We start from the raw sequence: 19,475 nt of genomic DNA, 5'->3' as shown, positions 1-19,475 counted from the left end.
AAAACCAAGAAATCAAAACAACGAAATTCAAAGAAGAGAGAGAAAAGAAAGAAAACAAAAGAGAGAGAGAGACGTAAAACAAAGACTCATCATTTCATTATCCCATCCCAGACCCAAAGCAATAATCTTCCTACCTCTCTTTCTCTCTCAAAGCCGCTTTCCAGATCTAGCGGTTTTCCGGCGATCCAAAACCGCCTTCGGACTCTTCTGTCACCGGTTTTCCAGTTCCCTCAACATCCTACTCTTCCGATTCTACCCCTGAGAAGCAAAAATATCATTTCTTACTTCTTCCAGAAAATCAGAAACTCGATTTCTGTTTTACTTTTGAATTTCTAGGGTTATCTTTTTGTAAATAGATGGAGATTTTCGTTTAAGAAGGATTGAGGCTGTTTCTTTAAAGAAAGGATTTTGAAAGAAACAGCCTGTGCTTATGATTAGAGTCGAATTGGGTGAATTTTCTGAGGGTTTTTCTGTATATTTTTTTTCTTGGTTTTTTGGGGTGGGGGATGAGGAACGATGGGCAGAAACCACAGGGCGGTGTTCCGAGGTCATCGTCGTCTGGGCGAAGTAATGGGTTTTTTCCAAGCTCGTTGCGTGCGTTCTCGAGCTACTTGAGGATCATGTCGTCCGGGGCCTCGAGTGTTGCTTCGACGGTGCGGTCTGCTGGGGTGTCGGTTGCTTCTTCGATTGCTGAGCGGGTGGAAGATGGCAGCCGTGATCAGGTAATTGCTTGGTTTTCTTGTTATGGTTTTTGTTTCAATTGATTTAGACATCAGATTTTGTTATCATTTTTTATAATTTAGTTCTCTGTGCGGATGAGAGTTATTAGAGAGAAAATATTTGAATTTTAGGTTGCTTTTGGATGAACTTTCTAATTGAGTTGTGTTTATGAGTCTAATAAAGTGGAAAAAAGGAAATTGTGATTTCCTTAGCATTCAAATTGAGGGTCTGAGCTCCAAATTGCAATTTCTTTGCCTTCAAGTTGGAATTGAGAGAAACCAATTGATTTTCAATTGAAATGAACGTTTAGAAATTTGATTCACGGCGCATGATTTGAAATGATGTAGAGAATTTAGTAATAAAAATGAACTGGTTGGCACATCCAAAGGCACTCTTGCTTTTGAATTCCTCGTGTGACAATTGAGTAATGTCTCCAGCTTGTGAGATGAGCTGCTAGAGACAGTGTAGTGTATGTGAGTGATCCAGGGTTCAATCCCTGGTAGTTTTACAAAAGAAAAGAAAAAAGAAGAAGAGTAATGTCTCTACATGTAATTTGAGTGAGTGTCTAATTTGGGATTCTTAATGAGTTGGTGTGGACTAGTGTCTCGTCAGGTAATTTGAGGAGTGTCTAATTCGGGGTTCTTAATGAGTTGGTATGGTGTAGTTTCTCTAGACATAATTTGAGGGATGAAGAATCAGAATCTTTTAAAAATCTAAGCTGTGTTTGCGGATGCATAGTTGAATTGAATCCAAGTGATTAGCATAGTAGAGCGGTGTGGAGAGACTAGGCTCCAATGAGATGGACTTGGAAGGTATGCTACTGCAGTTTGAGCCTTTGAGTGCTGCTTTCTCATTTGAACACTAATAAAGGGACTTATAATTTGGTTTTTTCCACTAAATTGATTTGCTTGTTGCATTGCAATTCACTTCCCACAACTACATCTAAGCACAGCCTTAATGGTGACTTTGGATGGTGTCTGTATGGTTAGGAACAAAGTCAGAAGAGTATTTGCTCTCATTGCAAGAGACATTCATCCAGAGTTTATTCTTCAAGCATTCACTTCAGAGAAACTGTGAAGCAGCCTATCAATTTTGAGTGGAAAAACTGAGGGTGAAGATGAAGTCATATTGCCCACCTATGAAACTCTGGAAGTTAAATCTTGATGGTTCTTAGTTTTGTAACATGCTTCTATTTGGAGTGGGAGTTGTTGATTACTGATGATATTGGTGATGCTTGGGGATTTTCTCCACCCCAAGCCAACTCATTGGTTGATTGTTTGGCTAAAGGAGTGGCACATGAGTCCTTACATGTTGGTGACACTTATCCATTGCCTCCATACTTAGTGTCGTTGTTTCTATCTGTTAATAATTTTCTATTGCTGATTTAAAAAAGATATGTTATCCGCCTGGCCAAGTGGATGAATTAGAAGAAGCAGAATCTTTGCCCTGAGATAAGGTGTATGCATATTTTTGTCGTCTTTCTCCAGGAATATCTGATTGTGGATGGTGGCTAACTTGGGCAACTAATGCTTGATGGTATTTGCATATTAGCAAATATCTGCTAGGTGAAACATTTCATTTACTAGTCTAGGTAGGGGGCCAACGATATTGTCGACACCTTGGCTAAAGGATCGGTGAAGTAGTCTATATATTCGGGATTTATTCCCCTTTCTTTCACACTCTTTTCCTTTTCTGATAAACTTTGACGTTATCCATTAAAAAAAAGGGATGTGCAGGCTTTTTTCACTTATCCTTGATAGGGCCTTAGATACGAATTTTCGGTGAGATAGGATTTGTAAAGTGGACCCCTAATTGTTGGGATAAGGCTATAATGATGGTGATCATGATCATGAAAGCATGTTTAAACACAGTGGTAATGGTCTAATGAACAGAGATTAAATGCTAGGGAGGGGGCAAATGCTAGAATGGAAGTTCTAAGGAAGGTTCTAGAGTCTAGAGGTTAAAAAGAATCTGTAGAACCAAGACTGTTTTGAATGCAACTTGAAATGGTTATAAATGCGAAGCTTTAGAATCGATAGCTAGTGATTCCTTAAAGCGATTTGTTATCTGGGCAAAAGGATAGATAGGGGTGTTTCCGACGTGGAGGTGTGCATTTGGAGTGCTATGTGATGACTGCAATGCCAATGGAACTTCTAGAGTGGCTATACTATATGGGTAAACTGTTGGACAATTAGGAGGGAACATGAGCAAAGGATCAGCATTGCAAAGATGAACATGTTGTGATGGATTCAGAGATTAGGAATGATAGAATCAAGAATGAGGCCATTAGAGCCGGTTGAACTTTTTTGGCCTTGTGCTATGAGAACTAGATATAGCCCTTGTAAGGAGGGGAAGTTTGATTAGAGTTGGAGGGTCTAGAAAGAGGATGAGAGAATGACCAACAAGACTTGGATCAAGGTGGTGAGAATGGACATTGTTCGCTTACGTATAGGGCCATAGGAATAATGTTGTCAAAATCGTTATCATGTCTCAAACCCAGTGTTTCAAATAGCGCTCGTAGCGTACGCTACATAGAGTAGCGTGGCTGTAGTGCTACGTAGCGTCCTAAATAGCGCAAATCCCCTGTAGTATACGCTACAGCTATGTAGCGTGTAGCGTAAGCTACAATGTATTTTTTTTTTACTATTTTATTTTTTGATTACTTTTTTCATGTTTTCTTTGTATCTAATGTTGAGGAATGTGACACTTGTATTGCACTTAATACTTTTAACCTATAGAATTTTTATTTCTTTTCATAATTGTGACTTGTGGGTCCAATTAGGCATTATTAATTAAAAGTGGTTTTCTTATAAAGTTGTCGATGTGATAATTATTTGATTTGGCTTATATATGTGGATTGGCTTTTGATAAATGATAACTAATAAATTGTTTGAACATGCTTATAATTGATAACAATGAATCATCTTTTAGGCATATATGTATATATATATATATATATATTCCCTTTTTTCCACTATTTATTATATTTGTCTTATTTTTAAATTAAAAAATAGAAGTATTGTGTAGCTTATGCTACACGCTATAGAGGGTTAAGCGCTACACATCACGCTACCGCTATTTAAAACACTGCTCAAACCGTAATAGGGGTTGAATTGTATTGAATCGCAAATCGTATCGTAAATCATAAGATGTTTTGTAATTTTCTTTAAAATTTTTTAAAAAATATGAAAAACATAAATAAATAAAAAATAAAACTCATCAATTATCTGTTTGCCATCAATATGCACCAAGCAATACCATGTCATAATAGTGTTGAAGTATTCTTATCTTTCCTTTAGTTTTTTATCTTTAAAGAAATTTCCTTTAAAAAAGATACAAGGATCCTTTTAATAATTTATGTTCTTGTTACCATTATTGAATGTAGAATTATGTTGGACAAAGAGGCAATTGATACTGTAGACCGACGAAAAAGGATATTTTGATTTCTAAACATCATTCCACAATACATATAAGTCAACATATGATCGTTACCATCCATAAAAACATTCCAGATAAGTCATACATTAATTTGGTGCTTCAACCAGTTAAGAAGTAAGAAATCATAAAAAAAGCTCCATGATTTAACATTAAAGAGAATATATATCATTTAATTTCTTATAAAGAACAATTAAAATAATTTATCTTTTATAAACAATTCTTAAAGCCCTACCAACTTAAAAACATAATGAAAGCCAAGCTAAGCTCAAATTAGAAGAGAACAAGTATAATGTGAATCATAAATCGGGATTTGAATTGTAAATCATAGAATCATAGGATTCATATGAAAAGGGATTCAAGGTGGGATTCAAATCGTTTTGCTCAAGATTCAACTCAAATTGTAAATTGTAGGATTTTGATGACAGTGGATAGGAATGATTGGTGAAACAAGATATTTTAAAGTTAATCTTATAAAGTTGGGATGAGGCTATAATGATGACGATGACAACTACTAATATAGATTTAGCTAATACATTGCTAGCTTCTTCTTTTAGTATTATGTTTCTCCATGATGCCATCATATTGCATCTAGAACTCTTCCTTGTTTAAGATAGTACCTTCAAACTATTTTGTCAATTCCAACATGTGCTTCTACTGATAATACCTTCCATTTGCATGCAAAAGGTGCAATGGGCTGGGTTTGACAAGTTAGAAACTGAGGCGGACATTGTTCGGCGAGTTCTTTTGCTGGGCTATAGGTCTGGCTTCCAAGTTTGGGATGTCGAGGAGGCTGATGATGTGCGTGAGCTGGTATCCAGACATGATGGCCCTGTTTCTTTTATGCAAGTGCAACCAAATCCATTAACATCAAAGATATCAGCAGACGAGTTTGCAAATGTACGCCCACTGCTAGTTGTGGCTGGTGATGGAGCTCCTGGTGGTGGAGATATTCAAGATGCACCTGGGTCTCCCTGTAATGGGAGTGTTAACAGTGTCCATGAGATGGGAAATCGAAATTTCCTGCCCACTGTTGTTCGGTTTTATTCCTTAAGATCACATTCGTATGTGCATGTCCTGAAGTTCAGAACAGCCATTTACTCAGTAAGGTGCAGTCCTCGAGTTGTGGCTATTTCTCAAGCAGCTCAGGTATGTATACCTGTGTACTGTGTTTTGTTTAATTTTAGTTTTTGCTCTAGACCTTGGTGCTTTGTCCACATTTCTTATCTGGTGGTGACTCATCTAGCATACACATGGACATACATGCAAGGCAATCCAGAGCATTGTGAATGGTGCATATCCCAAAAGTCACTCTTATTGTACAACCTTGGCTATCCAATATTGGCCATTGCATTCAAACCACAACAGGGCCCACAAATGGTCCATATTGATATTCCCCTCCATTTTGATAAGTGCGATTTTTGGGATAGGCTCCTATGACAGGGACTGCAATTATGATTGTATTTATTTACATGTATGTCATGTGTACGCCAGATGTCACCACTTTTTAGGAAATGCCGTGAAACGCGCAGTGGTCTAATAATTTTTCTATAGACATTCCTTGCAGTAACAGCTTGACTAAAGCGATTACCATTGCAGATCCATTGTTTCAATGCTACAACACTGGAAAGAGAATATACTATTCTTACTTACCCTATAGTTTCGGGATGCACTGGTTCTGGAGGTGTATGCTATGGACCACTTGCAGTGGGACCCAGGTGGCTGGCTTATACTGGAAGTCCCATTTCGATTTCAAATACTGCTCGTGTCAGCCCACAACATTTGACTTCTAATGCAAGTTTGTCAACCTCTCCTTCAAATGGGAGCTTGGTTGCTCAATATGCAAAAGAATCAACTAAGCAGATTGCTGCTGGTATAGTGACCCTTGGAGATGTGGGATATAAGAAGTTGTCTAGGTATTGCTCAGAGCTCCTACCTGATTGCAATAATTCCGTAAGAGCAGGGAATCTTAATGGGAAAACGAATGGCACCAGCAATGGACACTTGCCTGATGCTGAAAATGTTGGAACGGTAAGCATCATGTCTTGATTGTTATGCGTGGGTGCGTGGAACAGGCTGACTCTATATTCATATTCTGATGCATCCTACTTGCCCTTATTTTATTTTATTTTATTTAATGCTTATTTCTTTCTGCTAGCACTTATCAGTCACTTTCGCTGCATGTCAAAGGGTTGCTCATCGATCCTTCTCTCCACACACATGCCCAAATGGCACGTGAGTACGAGATCTGGACTGTATTTCAGGTGGGCTCCACCATATATGTGAAGCAAGCCGGTCTGGTAATATGGTGGACCACATGTAGTGTGGGTGAAATGGAATGTTAAGAAGAATCAAGCAACTGTCCACATCCACTATATATGTGCAGTCCACCTGATGACTGAAGCAGCCTGATTTTGGGATCCCGTATATACACGGTGAGATCCACCAGATAAACAGCCATGATCTCACAGACATGACTGCTCTCATTAATACCCTTACCAGTGCTCATAAATTAATTCACCTTTATTCTGACCTGTTGAGTGTTGGTAAGGTTTCACCCAGTGTTTTAAATAGCGGTAGCATGTGGCGTAGCATTCAGCCCTCTATAGTGTGTAGCATAAGCCATATGATACTTTTTTTTTTTCTTTCTTTAAATAGAAAAAATATGATAAATAGTAAGGAAAAAATATAAAAAGACCTAAAAAATTTTCAAGTATAAGCATGTCCAAACAAGTTATTAATTATTAATTATTAAAAGCTAATCCACATTTATAAATGAAATCAAATAATTATCACATCAACAATTTTCTAAGCAAACCACTTGGGCCACACCATTGAAAACAATGCACATCCACCCATATGTACACCTCAGTGGGCCTCAAGTGTGTGACACCATAGAAAACAATGCCCACCACCATCTCAAAAAAGAAAAGAAAATGAAAAAATTGCATACCAACATTATCCTACAAATATTGCATGATAAGCAGCATTTTGAAAAGAAAAAAATGAAAAAAAAAAAAAAAAAAAACCCAAAATAACTAATAAACATTCATTCTAAATGAAAATGAACTCGTCAAGGGGCAAGAACATTTCTCTTGCAGGTTGAAGAAGAGATTTAATCAATCAAAAATCTGAAATTTGCTACTTCGTAGCCATATGGATGCAGAAAGTGGGAAATCTGATGTCTCCTTTGTTTAAGCTCCAATGTTCTTCAAAATACAGCAAATAGACTATCTTGTAGGCTTTAATGATTGGCCAAAAAATTCCCTTCAATGGCCTTTTGGATTGATAGATTTGAAGAAGTGAATGAGTAGTTGTGTCAGAGGCTAGGGTTTGAAAGGGGTTTTCGAAAACCCTCTTTCGAACTCTTTTCTTTTCAGTTTAAGTTTTTAAGTCATCTTTATGTTGCGAGTTCGACACATGTTTTAATAAAGAAATCACCATTGTTTTAAGTTAAAAACAATAAAGCTAATTTGGTTTCAATTTTACATTATAAGATTTTCTTATAATATGAATTTTACATTTTTTGACATACATAAAACTAAAGAGAAAAAAACAAACAAACAAACTGTGCAATGTAGCATACGCTACCTACACTACACGCTACCACCCCTGTAGCGTACGCTACATGGGATTTGCGCTATTTGGGTATGCTATGTAACGCTACGCTACGGGCTCTATTTAATACACTGGTTTCACCACCTTTAAAGTACATCTCTTTTGTTGGTCTCGAGGTAGCATTAGGGTTTGAGTCCCCTCAACATAAGATTATGATATTGTTTTTGAAAAAAAAAAACTAATCCAGTACCTGCTTTCTACTATTCATTGCTTGCTATCTTTTACCCTGCTAGAAACTGGTTGCATTGTGTTGTTTCAGAGTATGTTGGTTACAAGTGTTACAATTGAAAGATTCTCTTAATTTTTGCAGGTCATCATCAGGGATATTGTTAGCAAATTAGTTGTTGCTCAGTTTAGGGCTCACAGAAGCCCTATTTCAGCATTATGTTTCAATCCTAGTGGGACCTTACTGGTGACAGCCTCAGTTCAAGGTCATAATATTAATGTTTTCAGAATTATGCCCTCTCCCCTTGGAAGTTCATCAGGATTCGATGCGACCAGATCTCATGTGCATCTTTACAGGCTGCAACGTGGCTTCACAAATGCGGTAGATATACTTTTGATTTGTTTCCTCTCTCTCTCTCTCTCTCTCTCTCTCTCTCTCTCTCTTTAATCTATAACTGGGCTGCGCTTAGAAAGCACTTCATTTTATCATAATATTTATCAGGTTATTCAAGACATCAGTTTCAGTGATGACAGCCAATGGATTATGATCAGTTCCTCGAGGGGAACAAGCCATTTGTTTGCAATATCACCATCAGGAGGGGCCATAAATCTTCAGACAGATGATTTTAGTTTGACAAATGGCAGCAATGAATCGGGTTTGTCGATTAAGCATGCAGTTCGTTGGCCACCTAGCACGGTCTCATCAAAACCCAATCCACAGAGTCTGTGTGCATCTGGCCCCCCAGTCACATTATCTGTTGTAAGCAGAATAAAGAATGGAAATAATGGTTGGAGAGGCACCGTAACCGGTGCTGCAGCAGCCGCAACTGGAAGGGTAAGTTCCCTTTCTGGGGCTATTGCTTCTGCCTTCCACAATTGCAAAGGCAAGGGTGTGTATCCAGATACTAGCTCATCAAGGACAAAGCACCACCTGCTAGTGTTCTCACCTTCAGGTTGTATAATACAGTATGTGTTGCGTCTATCTACTGGAGTGGATTCCATTGCTGATGTTTCAGGACTAACCGTTGCACATTACGAATCAGCACCAGATGCTGATGTGAGGTTAGTTGTTGAGGCACTTCAGAAATGGGATGTTTGTCAAAGACAGAATCGAAGAGAACGAGAAGACAATGTTGACATTTATGGTGAACATGCGAATGGTGACAACAGTAAACTTTTTCCAAAAGGGCCAAGAAAGGGGGCTAGTGTCTATCCTAGTGATAATGGTTTGGTTAGAAATGTGAAGCAAATTGCCGAGGACAAACATCACTTGTATATCTCCGAGGCTGAATTGCAGATGCATCCAGCTCGTGTCCCATTGTGGGCAAAATCACAGGTACTCTTATGAAATGCAGAAATGATGTGTTTCGATAAGTGAATTTTTTTATTTTTTATTTGCTTGCAGTCGCTTTCCAGTGGTGGACTTTCTCTTTTTTTTGATAGTGTATTTTTCTTGCCAGATATACTTTCACGTGATGATGATGGATGGCATCAAAATGGACAGTGATGAGGTTTTGGGTGGGGAGGTTGAGATTGAAAGGGTTCCAACTCGCATGATTGAAGCTCGATCAAAAGATTTGGTACCAGTCTTTGATTATCTCCAGACACCCAAATGCCAACAATCAAGGTGCACTCCGGTCCTGTATGTGGATTCTATTTTCATTTTCTCTACTTTTTGTGGTATATTTGTTTGGTAACTTGTGGGTGACATGTGTCAGTTTTACTTGTTGGTTATGGTTTAGGTATTTCATTCCTCCAGATGATCTCTTTTTTGTATAAATTTCCAGGAACAGGCTGCTATTTAACAGTTAAAATTGTTTTTAGCTTGATTCTCATTGATGATTCCAGTCATGTGTAGTCAAGGTGTTCTGTAACGGTAATGGTGGTCGTAACAACCACCACCGTTACCTTTACGATACGGGTCGTAATGGCTGCTACGGCCCCCGTAAAGGCCGTTACGGTCTCTTTTTTTATTGGAAAAAAAATCCTGAAAAACCAGTATTTGCCCCGTAATGTTGATTAAAAAGTATGCAAAACCTGTATATTCCCCATAACAGACAATTATGGGGTTGTTATGGCCTTTATAGGGGACGTAACGTGCCATTAACGGCAATTACGGGTCATTTTTTACTATAACGGTTGTTACAACCGTTACGACCCTGTAACGTGTAACGGTTGCCACCGTTACCTTTACGTAACGGCCTTTACAGCCTCGTAACGGCCTTTACGGCACACCATGTGTGTAGTACTTGATTGTGGTATGTACAATGTGAGTCACCAGTAATCAATGCAGATTATTATAAGAATCAAAGTAGTTGTCAGCATAGTTTTTGTGAGGCTCATTAATTTGCTAACTATAGTTTCATTTATCTCTACCATAAGTGATGAGAGTAGCTGGGGGCAAAATATTGCATGCATAGTTTTTTGAAATGTTAAAACTATGCACTATTAAAAGACATGGCTTATGAGTGAGCAGAGTTTTTGGTCTCATTGAGACAAAAAGTGTCTTTGTAGAGATGGTAGGACCACTTAGAATTGTCACATATAGATCACGTTTGACGTGCAATTTCCATATTGCACTTTTGTACTTAAGTTCTTTGTCCTTGGGATTGTTAGTTCTTGTGATAGTGATTGGTGCCACTTTGCCAAGATTAAATGTTGTGATGACTGCCATGAACCTGTATTGGTGGTTTCAATGGACGAGACCTAAGCTCATGTGTTGCTCATATTATTTGATGACCTAGTTTAAATCATTTTCGAAATGTAATCTTGACTTGTTTGACCCAATTGGGAGAATATTAGAGTTTTCCCGATGCGTTGGCTTCCATAGATTGATGGTATGGATTGGATTAGATCATATTGGGCATTAGACTTGGGATTATGGCCATGCCGGCAGGCCCCACCATAACGTAATCACATGCAACAAGATGTAAAGAGGGAGTTTGCAATGGGAGAATGCTTCCTTATCTATCGCATGGCGGTGCCCAGTTAAGAGTGGAATTGTCATCAGTGTGGATATCGTTTTGAAGAGGGAGTCTGCAATGGGTTCAACTTCTCCCTTCTTTTATCATATACAAGTGTCTCGGTCCCCAAACCATGCGCAACACTGGAATCCTTTTTCTGCAATCCGGGTGTGAAGGTGCAGAAGATCAAGCATGAGCCATCATGCACATCAAGAGATCTTGGAGCATGCAACAGTTGTGCAACAACCAAACGATCTGGGTATGTGTGCTTGCCTCTTAAACTACATGAATCAGATGCATAGTGATCCTGCGAAATTGGGTAAAGTTGATTACATGTTGTATCAGAGCCAACTATGGATGGATTTCTATGGAGCTTTGACAAAAGTCATTGTTTGTTGCTTGGTGATAATCAAGAACAGCTATTGATTGCTTTACAAATCTTGAGATCATGGTTGTTTGATTGATTCATTGCTCGGGCTTCCCTTGGTTGCACTTTTATGCTACCAACTGATGCAGCCTGTTTTCCATCACGGGAACGGCACTTTGGGTTGCAACCAAAAGATTTTATCAATGAGTACAACTAAAAGTCAACACTGAATATCTGAGCTTCACAGGTTGAGATCACGCCAGCGGGAAAACTCCTTCAACAAGAAGAGATCCGAGTAGTTAGCAGGGGCTATTTGTCAGCTCCATGCAGAATGGATTCTGCAAGATGGTCAATGAGAATAGGTCATTCACCTTCAGCTACATGCTGAGAAAATGGCTGAGGTATCTCAAGCTTTTTTTGAAGAAAATCAAAACAACTATCAGGAAAACTCCAACAAGAAGACATCCGAGTAGTTAGCAGGGGCTATTTGTCAGCTCCATGCATAATGGATTCTGCAAGATGGTCAATGAGAATAGGTCATTCACCTTCAGCTACATGCTGAGAAAATGGCTGAGGTATCTCAAGCTTTTTTGAAGAAAATCAAAACAACTATAGCTGATTCCATTGTATGTGTGGCATAGCCTTATAGACTGCAATGCATGTCTTGTTCAATCCAACTACTGTCTCTACACCCTCACAAAAGCAGATAATAACTAAGATCAGAATATCAACTAAGATGAGAGTCATACCATGCAACAGGTACCTGGACAAAGACCACTCCAAGCTTGGCGTCCTCATGTGGAATTAGAATGTTTGCATCATTTACGTGTGTGTCCATTTGATCTTGATGCTAGAATGGATTGGGGTTGTTGATTGTTCATAGCAACCTGGAGTAGGCCCCAGCAACCCGCTTGTGAGATCTAGTTCATGCTCAATGGTGTTTGGCGTTGATCCATGTTTCTAATATCTCTGGTATCCAGAGGGTGTGCTCAATCTAATGGAGCGGGCCCATTTTCTGCTTGTCATGATTAGGTGGATCATCACCATATTGACCATGCGTCTGGTGCCTAAGCTGGCCACAAATTTGCATGCAACCATAGCCATCCAAATACGCAAAGTTTTATGGTGTTTTCATGAGGTCTTTGATGGCAGGATTCTCAATATTGACCTCAGGTCACATCTATAGTTGCTCGAAGCATGAAGGGAGTGGCAGTAGCTTCAGTGTGGGAGTGGGGAAACTTGATATGGGTTGCATCTAGGCCAAACCAATTTCCACTGTTGATTTTTGTACAGCACCTGATTGAACTATCCTGAGGCTTAGATTTTTGTTGCATTGGATACGCTTCTTTGACCTTGTAAACGGTGATTGTGATTAGTGGGCCCACTTGAAGAGTCCAACTGAGTGACTCCCAACTCAACATATTTCCCTTGGAGAGACTTTCTCCTAGATCTTAGTTATCTAGATAGAATTAAATCTTAACTATTTGTGTCACTTATCTTGCAGCCCATGTTTGGGGTATCAAACGATATGGAATAATGTGAAATTGGTACCATTTGAAAGCCTATTGAGTTTGCTTTCCAATGAACTCAGGATGATGTAATTCCATTCCCATTTAAATTATGACTGATTTTCTAATGATGTGCATGGTTATGACTGGATTTCAACTTAAAGAGTAGGAATGTAAGATTGAATATTATTTCTTTTTGAGATTTAAGAATCAATTCTATTGGCTAAGAGGCTTGTATGCATGTCATAAGCCTAGGTAAGTGGAAAGTGCATTTTAGCAAATATGCGTAGCTAGGAAGCTGGAGCAAGAGTGCGAGTTTGGAGGTGCACATGGAGCTAGCATGCCATTCTATCATTGTCAATTAGGCTGGGATGGAAACCTGGGTCTCAAACTTACATGACTTCTGCTCTAACCTATTGGCACAAAGTTGCTAGTTACAGCAACATTTAACGCTTTACTGACTTTCCAATATCTGGGTATGAATATCTGTTAATGATAGTGTACAGCTTTCTCCTTGGCCAGCAATTTATAAATATCAATTACTCTCTTGTTACAGATAGCCAGGGTTGGATATCCACTGTCTTGTTTTTAAGCTCTACTTCTGCTTCTCCTTGCATTTGTTTTCCTCATCTATTGCTTTAACTACGAGAGTGAGAGCTTCTGTGTAATTTTCTAATTAATTTATTTAAACTCAGGGTGTGCTCTTTAGATAGCCATCGGAATGGCCCATCACTGCTGCATCAGAAGCCTGGTCTGTCAGAAGATGGGAGGCTTTCGCAGCGAAGCAGCTGTAGCTCATTTGATGGCATGCCTGAAGGTGCTGCAGTGGTTGCGGAGCCTCACAATGGCATTGAAGAAAATGGTTGGGGCTGTCTCCGAGTGTCGACTGAATCGATTCAAGGCTTTGTAAATAACAGTGACAGCCCAAGGATGAAGACTCAGCTCGAGTTTGTAAATAACAGAGAAAGCCCGAAGATGGAGGCCCAGCTCCAGCTTGTAAATAACAAACAGAGCCTGAAGATGGAGACCCACTTTGAGGATGGTGATAATGAGTCAGTTTAAGGTAAGCCGTTGATCAATTGTTAAAATTTTGAATTTCGAAATGGACTGGTTAGGTCCCTGAACCAAATCAAACTCAACCAACTTGGGCAGTTCATGAGGTGGCAAGCTGGGTTGGCTCTTTCCTCTCACAAATGTCCTTGATGTGGAAATATATGATTTTCAATCAAGCAATTTGTTCAGCACAATACAATGTACTTGGGGATCCAGATGGTGCGTATGGTATGCACGTCATGGATGGGAGATACCCCAAGTCTCCCCAACAGCTAACCATCCAATTGTACCCGGGTTAAATGGCCATTTGCTGAAATTCTCCATTTGTTACCCACCAATTGGGTCTTATCTGATGTGGCCATAATTGGATGTGGACATCCCATGATGGACCATCCCATCTGACTCGAAGAGTTATTAGGGCTTGTACCAACCCATCTGGTAGAATAGATGTTAGGTTTTGGATTATCCCATCTGATAGGAGAGTTTGGAGCCCTGCCAGATGAATGGCTGATATTACCATACGTGGGCCCTACTTACAATGCTTGGCTGAACAACAAGACATTTTTCTATCCACCAAGCATCATATTGTTCCTTGTTCGAAATATTTGTTCCAACTTGGCTAAGCAACAAATCTTTCTGATTCTCCCTTTTTTTTTTTTTTTTGCTCTTAACCTCTCAAAAGCTGCCTTCCCATCCTAGCATATAGAGCCATAGGCATCTAATTGCTATACAACAATGGGATATTATATAGAGCCATAGGCATCTAATTGCTACACAACAATGGGATATTATGCACACATCGGAGTATCTGAATCTGTCCCACCTTTACCATTCACTATGTTTCCAATTTGGGTATTACACATATCTGCCTAACAAAATCACTAAATCTAGTCAAAGTTGATTCCTGTTTCACCAACTTTAATTATTTTTATTTATTTATTTATTTTGTATCTTGGATTAGAATCTGGAAGGTGCAGGGAACAGGCGATGCATGGTTTGACATTGTTTTGTTTGTATTCCTCAGGTGTGCACCAATTCTTTTGTTCTCACAGGAGACTATTAACCAGTGTTTGTATATGATGATGGATGGCATGTAGAGAGCAGAAAGGGATCAACTATGTCGAAACTGTGGATATTAAGGTGTTGGAACTCCTTTTCTGGCGACCTTGTAAATAACAGATTCTTCAATATATATTTTCAATAATCGCCTGTATGATGTAAATGATAACAAAACGATAGCTTCTGTTTCACTATCTCTGTATAGAGCCCTTTTACCAGGTGGCTGCACTTTGGTGTTGTTTGTGCTAGGAATGGAGTGGAGGCCAAAGTGGTCAGATTTGTTAGCATTGTGTTCTTTATTTATTAATAAATTTAATTTTAATACTTGCTCTCACCCATTGTAATTGAGAAATTGCTATTCGGGGGGTTGAAGACATTGCTTTTGTTGCCAATAGGCATGTTATTTTATTTTATTTTATTTTTCTTCTTCTTCTCTAGACTATCTTTGTGCAGTTGATTCCATTGTTCAGGCAATCGTCCAATCAAAGATCCTCTGGTTCGCTCAACCTATTGCAGAACCAATCTTTGGTGAGCTCTTCCTTGACATGATTTTTGGAACTAACAAGGTTTTATCTTTTGCAGGAGACGTCACCCTGTCCCTGTGCCATAACGATGCTTATTCTAGTATTTATTTTTCTTTTTTAATTCCCTCACTTCATTTTATGCATTAATTCCTATGCAGAATTAAGAAGACCACAGGCATGCTTATTGGCACGATCACGTTATGCAGCATGACAGGTCAGTCACAACGTCGCGGCATGTGTTTTATCTATGTTTCTTTACTTGCAATCTGAAGGTGGAAGGGGGTGAGTTTTTAGTTGTGGTTGGTAATTGAGTTAGTTGCTTTACTATGCATGTCCAATGCAGCGGTTGCTGATTTGGGTTGCAGTGTGATAAACAAGCACTTGATGTTCTGATCTTTCAGTGATTCCATTTCTGGCTATTTAAGTCATCTAAGCCAAGCATTGAATCAGTAGCATCAGGTTAGCACCTGCTTAATAGCGTGCAGGGCATTGATAATCAAATGACTACTAATCTCATCCTTTCCTAGAGGAAATAGAGCTAAGCTTTCATTGTGACATCTGTAGCTGACCTGTACTAGATAAGACAATGACACTGAGAAGATCCATTCTGATCTTACCGTTTCTAGTAAGAAAATAACATACACATAATGCAGTTTTAGCGTCCACAATGCAGCAGTAGACCTGAAACAGATGAGTATGGTGGGTGGGTGTTTGAGGCTAAGATCAACACGATATCAGGCTCCAACTCATGTACCTTGTGCTGTCATTTGATCATATTTTCCTTGGCGTCGTTGAGTAACATCCATTGTGCTGTTGGGGGAGGCACTTTTCCTCCAAGATAGAATCCTGAATGGGTGTGGTGTGCTTTTGCCTCAAATCTTAAAAAGTCAGGACAAGAAGTTTATCTAGAATTCCAAACAGGAAACTAGGCTGAGCACATGGTTACAGGCATGGAGGTTCAAGGGACTTGGCCATTTTTAGCCCTGCTTGTATGTTTGAGGCTTTTGTACATTACAGAATGGTCTGGAAACTCCTGGAACAGGCTAGTCTCTTGTAGGGAAGTGTAGAGAATTCTAAGAAGGCTAGGTCATGGTTGAGTGGCGTAGAGATCTCTAGAACGTTTTGGAGTTTGGTTAGTTTTGTAGCCAGGTGAGTGTAGAACGGGATTATGGAGTGTTCTTTTCTTTTTCTTTTTTTCTTTTTTAGGGGTTAGCTTGTTAGTACACACCCATGTCAGTACACACTCTCCATGTTAGCCACCCCCACTAGGGATCGATACCAAGACCTCAAGTGTTGAAACGAGGTATATTCACTCAGTCGGCCAGTTGAGCTATGGATCTGGGTGTGATTATGGAGTGTTCTTGTCTGTTAACCCTAAGGAAAATAGGCTTCCCACTTCCCTGCTACAAGGCACTTTTTTTGTAAGCTTTATTTAACTGTCATCATTTGGCAATCACTCCTCAAAAGTTGTAACCATCGGTATTGCTACCAGTGCTATTGGTATCGCTGAGCTAGAGATAAAGATAATATCGGAGATAATTCGAACACTAAGCTTCATATATAGTCTTTCCATGCGGAGCATTTGGTCCCTTTAGGTTTGGAGGGGTCAATGGTTGATGACTTGGTAAGCAAACAATATTATCAAAAAATCGTCATTGTCAAGTGATCCTACCGTTCATAATGATGCGCGATAAAGATACAGTGGTACAAGGAAGTGACAAAGGGAAGGGACCCTTATCCGTTGATGGAGATGCAGCAAGCGATGAAGAAGAAAGGGGTTGGAACCTGGTTCAAGCAAAAAGATGCCCGCGGAACCTGAACTTTCCGGGCCGTAGAAAATACGCTTCATACCTGACCCTTTTCGTGAAAGGTTGTCCTCATGGATGCTTCCCACTGAACCTTGAGAAGATTTTCGGAAGAGCGGGAGCTGTCATGGATGTTGTTATGCCCTGAGACAAGGAAAGTGGTGCTTATCGTGGTTTTGCACTGGTCCGCATGAGCAGTGAAGCTGAATTGGCTAGAGCAGTCGCCATGCTCCATGGTACTAGTTACGACGGAAAAAAATAATAAAAATGCTGGTTCAATGGGCTTGGTACGGACCGGAATCCTTATACCCCTCCGCTTATCCGAAGCGACAATCCCCGCCTTCTAAACCCCCTGATTTATAGAGTACCCTCCCACAACCACCTCCTCCCCGTTCGAAAGGCGTCTCTTTTAGAGATGCCCTCACCAATGGCAGCAATAGCCCTAAGGAAAGCATCCCTTCCCCTTCGAACCCGGTAGGAACACAGGCCGCCCCGAGTTTTTGCCCTCGTCAGGAAAACTCAAAAGAGCAATTGGAATACACTATTACTGTAGATCAGGCCATTTTCGATAAAAACAGAGCTGATTTGGCCAAATCCGTGGTTATCATAACAAGAGACGGGGCTTCCATACCGACAGTGAGGGAATGGATCAGAGAGTGCACAAGGTTCCACTACGTTAATTCTGATATCAAGCCTCTAGGTTATCACGCCCTCTGGGTTAGGGTTTGTCCTGGCCTCAACCCGGATATGCTAACAATGGCGGGTCACCTTCATGCCTTCCGGCCGGTCGTCAAGGTTCTGGCGTGGGAGGAATACTCCATATTTGGTAAAGAGAATATCTGGGTCCTAATATGGGATATCCCAATGGAATGCTGGTACGACGAATTTCTCATAGCCGCTACATCTAGCCTGGGATTCCTCCTGGAAATGGATTCCAAGATGCAACTAGGGTTGGAGCTAGGCGTTATCCGAGCCCGGGTGAGACGTAAGAAAGGCAGTCCTCTCCCATCCCATGTGCGCGTAAAGGTAGACGACAGGATCATCATGCTACCGATCCGGAAGGAACCCCCTAATTCCATCCAGCCCAGATGGGGTGACGTATGGAGGTCAAGAGAGTCGGGAGATCTTTCATCGGTTCAGTTGCAGGGGACTTCGCGGGAAGAAGGAGCACCGATCCCGTTCTCCTCCGGACCACCGATGAACCAGATGGTAGGGTCGAGTTTAGCGGTCATCAATCATGACAGACGCCAGGCAGCATCTCCTCCACGCCCACTTCTTGACTGCCTGACGAGATCTTTTCCGTCTGCGAGAAGCTTCCCTCAGAGCTTGTGATTCAGCCACGTCACAGGGTGTCAGCGAAGTCTCCTTGAGCGGCGAATCTGTCCTCCTTTCAGACAGCGTCCGTGCAATCACACGGCCTCTCGAGTCGCCACATGTCACCTACACCCAACACAGACGCCCCATCAGCTGCAGATTGTCGATGCGTGTCCCTTAATCATCCCTTAGATGTCATCAGAGCCACTCGGATGGATGACAAGGCATCCTCTCCCCGTCTGACGTCTCTCTTGGACTTATCGGGTGTCGAGGCGAGTCCCTTCTCGACCCGGATCCATTTTTTCCCTAACAAATGGCCCTCTCTTAATATTTCCGAATCCGTTCCCTTAAATCCCAACCCTACACTTTACCCTTACCCGACTGTCAGACCCGAAAACCCTCAACCTACTACCCACACCCTAACCCTTCCCATTCCACCTTCCCGTCATCTTTCTCAACCTGTTCTGGGTGACGATTCTTTCAGAGGAGAAATGTCAGATAGTCCGCTCTCTGAGTCCATGTCCGCCTCATCATTCCTTTCATCCCTCGCCTTTTTTGCTTCTCATAGTAGGGATTGGGCGGATTTGGGTCCCCTCACTCTGTTTCAGGAGGAACTCTTCAGCGACGTGATTGTGGCAGAACCACTTCAGATGTGTTCAGAGATCCCCCTTTAGCAATAGGATGAATCCATACTGAAGCCTACGGAAGCCGATTCTAGAGAGGAACTATTCGACAAACTCCAAAATAAAAAATGGATTCGTGACGCAGTGGGTCATGTGGGTCGATCTCTGGGTCTTTCGTTTGGGAATAGGACAGAAGACTATTCAAGGTTCTTCCACTTTATTGAGAACAGGGGAAGACCCCTCTCTCCATTTAAGACCCCTTCTAAACGGGTCGTCCGATCTGCCAACAACAGGGAACTTCTTAGTCTACAATCCTCTCCG

At 40.6% G+C, this 19,475-nt stretch overlaps 1 protein-coding gene across 2 annotated transcripts; it reads left to right on the top strand.

Moving 5' to 3' along the window:
- LOC131238669 (autophagy-related protein 18f-like) lies at positions 1–15,222 on the top strand. 2 transcript variants are annotated; one of them, XM_058236293.1, is made up of 8 exons: positions 1–722; positions 4,843–5,304; positions 5,755–6,186; positions 8,084–8,320; positions 8,441–9,274; positions 9,399–9,580; positions 13,472–13,839; positions 14,854–15,222. In XM_058236293.1, exons 1-7 carry the CDS (start codon positions 507–509, stop codon positions 13,836–13,838), a joined length of 2,730 nt encoding a protein of 909 aa, XP_058092276.1. In that variant the 5' UTR covers positions 1–506; the 3' UTR covers position 13,839; positions 14,854–15,222. The 2 variants fall into 2 exon arrangements, with proteins under 2 accessions (XP_058092276.1, XP_058092283.1); XM_058236300.1 differs by having other exon boundaries at positions 3–722; positions 9,399–9,565.
- The last annotated feature ends 4,253 nt before the right edge of the window (positions 15,223–19,475 follow it).

The sequence above is a fragment of the Magnolia sinica genome, chromosome 1 (assembly GCF_029962835.1).
Source record: "Magnolia sinica isolate HGM2019 chromosome 1, MsV1, whole genome shotgun sequence".
NCBI lineage: Eukaryota > Viridiplantae > Streptophyta > Magnoliopsida > Magnoliales > Magnoliaceae > Magnolia > Magnolia sinica.
Note: the sequence above shows the minus strand (reverse complement) of the source record. Positions and strands in the feature narration are given on the sequence as shown.

Coding starts and splice junctions, on each gene's coding strand:
- LOC131238669 (XM_058236293.1), top strand. CDS start 507: ATGAGGAACGATGGGCAGAAACCACAGGGCGGTGTTCCGAGGTCATCG. Junction 723..4,842: donor AAGATGGCAGCCGTGATCAG/GTAATTGCTTGG, acceptor TGCATGCAAAAG/GTGCAATGGGCTGGGTTTGA. Junction 9,581..13,471: donor TCAAGGTGCACTCCGGTCCT/GTATGTGGATTC, acceptor ATTTAAACTCAG/GGTGTGCTCTTTAGATAGCC.